The sequence below is a fragment of the Gavialis gangeticus genome, unplaced genomic scaffold (assembly GCF_001723915.1).
Source record: "Gavialis gangeticus isolate Ggan-Ray unplaced genomic scaffold, GavGan_comp1, whole genome shotgun sequence".
Classification (NCBI taxonomy): domain Eukaryota; kingdom Metazoa; phylum Chordata; order Crocodylia; family Gavialidae; genus Gavialis; species Gavialis gangeticus.
The window spans coordinates 18,079,450-18,081,243 of NW_017729016.1; the positions used below are offsets into that span (position 1 = coordinate 18,079,450).

Below are 1,794 nucleotides of genomic sequence, written 5' to 3' on the forward strand. Positions count from 1 at the left end.
GGGGGGGGGGGGAAGCAGAACGAACATTTGTGGGGAGAGAGAGCCATCAGAGGCTGCACTGGTGTGCAAATATGAGCAGAGATGTGGCTCTGGTGTGTTAAGGGAGGTGAGAGATAACGGAGGTACGAGAAGGCCGCACATGTGTCGGTGTGAGAGAAAGTGGGGGTGGCAGGAGGCTGTTTGTTGTGCACGATGGGCTGTGGGGGTGGCCGAAGAGTGCGAGCTGGAAGGAGCCTGCAGGCATGTGCCAGTGGTTATCATGGGGCAGGAGCTTCCTGAGCTGATGCTGCAAGTGAGGATGGGGATGCAGGGAAGCAGCAGGAGCATGGCAAGGTGGTATTCTGGGGGGAGACACCAGCAGTGGGGCAAGGGTGTTCTACAGAGCGGGCAGCAGCGTGTGGGAGAGATGGGGGGTAGGAAGTGGGAGTGCATGTGAGAAGCCACTGAAGAGATGGGAAAGGGGAACACGAGAGAAAAGGAGGAAATCACAGAGGGGGAAGGGTGAACAATTATGCATGTGGGAGAAAGGTAGCTAGCCGGGATAGTCGGAGGTCAGGATAGAGGTGCACCTTATAGACTAACTAAATCAGAGCTGCAGCTTGATGGAAAATGGACAAAAAGGTGGTGAGAAGCTACCCAGAGACACACCACGGCCAAAGGAGGCAGAGCCAAGGAAGCGGGAAGAAGCAATACAGAGGGAGAACGTGTTCAGAAAGGTCTTACTGCTTCCTAGGAAAAGCGTGAGCCCCCAGCAGACAGCACATGGGGAGCCCGAGCCAGTCACTTTCCTTCCCTTCTCCCCACCCCGTGACATTTTGTTAAGCTCTTGCCCCTGTGACTGTGGGCCTGTCTGCTCCTTCTCTGCAACCTGGGCTTCAAGTACCTGTGTCTGCGGAGTGGAACAAGACCTGTGGAGCCTGCACAGACGCGAGCAAAGACATTCAAGAAGAAAAAAGAGTGAAGCTGGAAGCTGCCAGGATCAGGCGGGTGCTGTCCCTGCTGCCAGTGGGGTGGTGCTGGCCTTTGGGCCGCTCTCCTTACCTTGGGTGCTCATGAGTGACCGAGCTCGCGGCTGGGCTGCAGCTGCTGCAGGGTGAAGGTCGCTAGGTCGCCTCCATGCACTTGTCCTTTCCCCTCCCCAGGAGCTCCAGTGAGGTGAGCCGTGCAAGGGAAAGGGCCAGGACTCTTTGAAGAGCCAGGGGTTGAGGGAGGAGAGGGGGAACAGAGAGACTCGGGAGGCAAACGCACCAGTGTCGGAATGAACAAAGGACGACACAGAAAGTAAGAAAAAGTGTGTCAGAGGCTGGGAGGGGCGAAGGAGGAAAATGCAAAGATCTGACAGGAAACCAGACTATAAATCTGCTCACAGTTTGAAAGAAAAAAAAAAAACGATTCTGCTCCCTAGTGATACTGGCTGCTTGCAAATGCCTCTGCACGCAGGTGAGAGCAGAGCCCAGGGGCAGCACAGGAAGCAAAGAAAGGGACGTCTACCCTCAAGCCAGAAAGCAACCAGGTAGCCTCAGCAGCTGCACAAACTCCAAGTCCAAGGCCAGGCAGAAGATTTACCTTGCCTGCCCGGCCTCATAGCTGAGATCCTCTGTGTCTCCCAGTCCTCAGAGCCTGCAGCCTGCTCCCCTTCGATGCAAAGGCAGAAGTGCTGAATACCAGCATGCAGGTCCTGCCCCCTGCCTAGCACCAAGGGACAGCCCTTCCCTGACCACTGTGCTGCCCAGGGAGTGGGCAGGGGAAGGAAGGAGAGGGCGGGGAGAGAGAGGTGCAGATAAATAGGACACC

General features: G+C 56.4%; 1 protein-coding gene across 2 annotated transcripts in view; it reads right to left on the bottom strand.

Annotated features, from left to right (window-relative positions):
* Positions 1–1,664, bottom strand: part of CARD11 (caspase recruitment domain family member 11) — a 67,614-nt gene extending 65,950 nt beyond the window's left edge. The window contains exon 1 of one of the 2 annotated variants that reach the window (XM_019512977.1): positions 1,567–1,664. In XM_019512977.1, the coding sequence (XP_019368522.1) occupies positions 1,567–1,585 (19 nt within the window). In that variant the 5' untranslated portion in view covers positions 1,586–1,664. Of the gene's footprint in view, positions 1–1,041; positions 1,347–1,566 lie in introns of those variants that run through there. The other variant, XM_019512974.1, reaches the window with a different exon arrangement.
* Between the last annotated feature and the right edge of the window lie 130 nt (positions 1,665–1,794).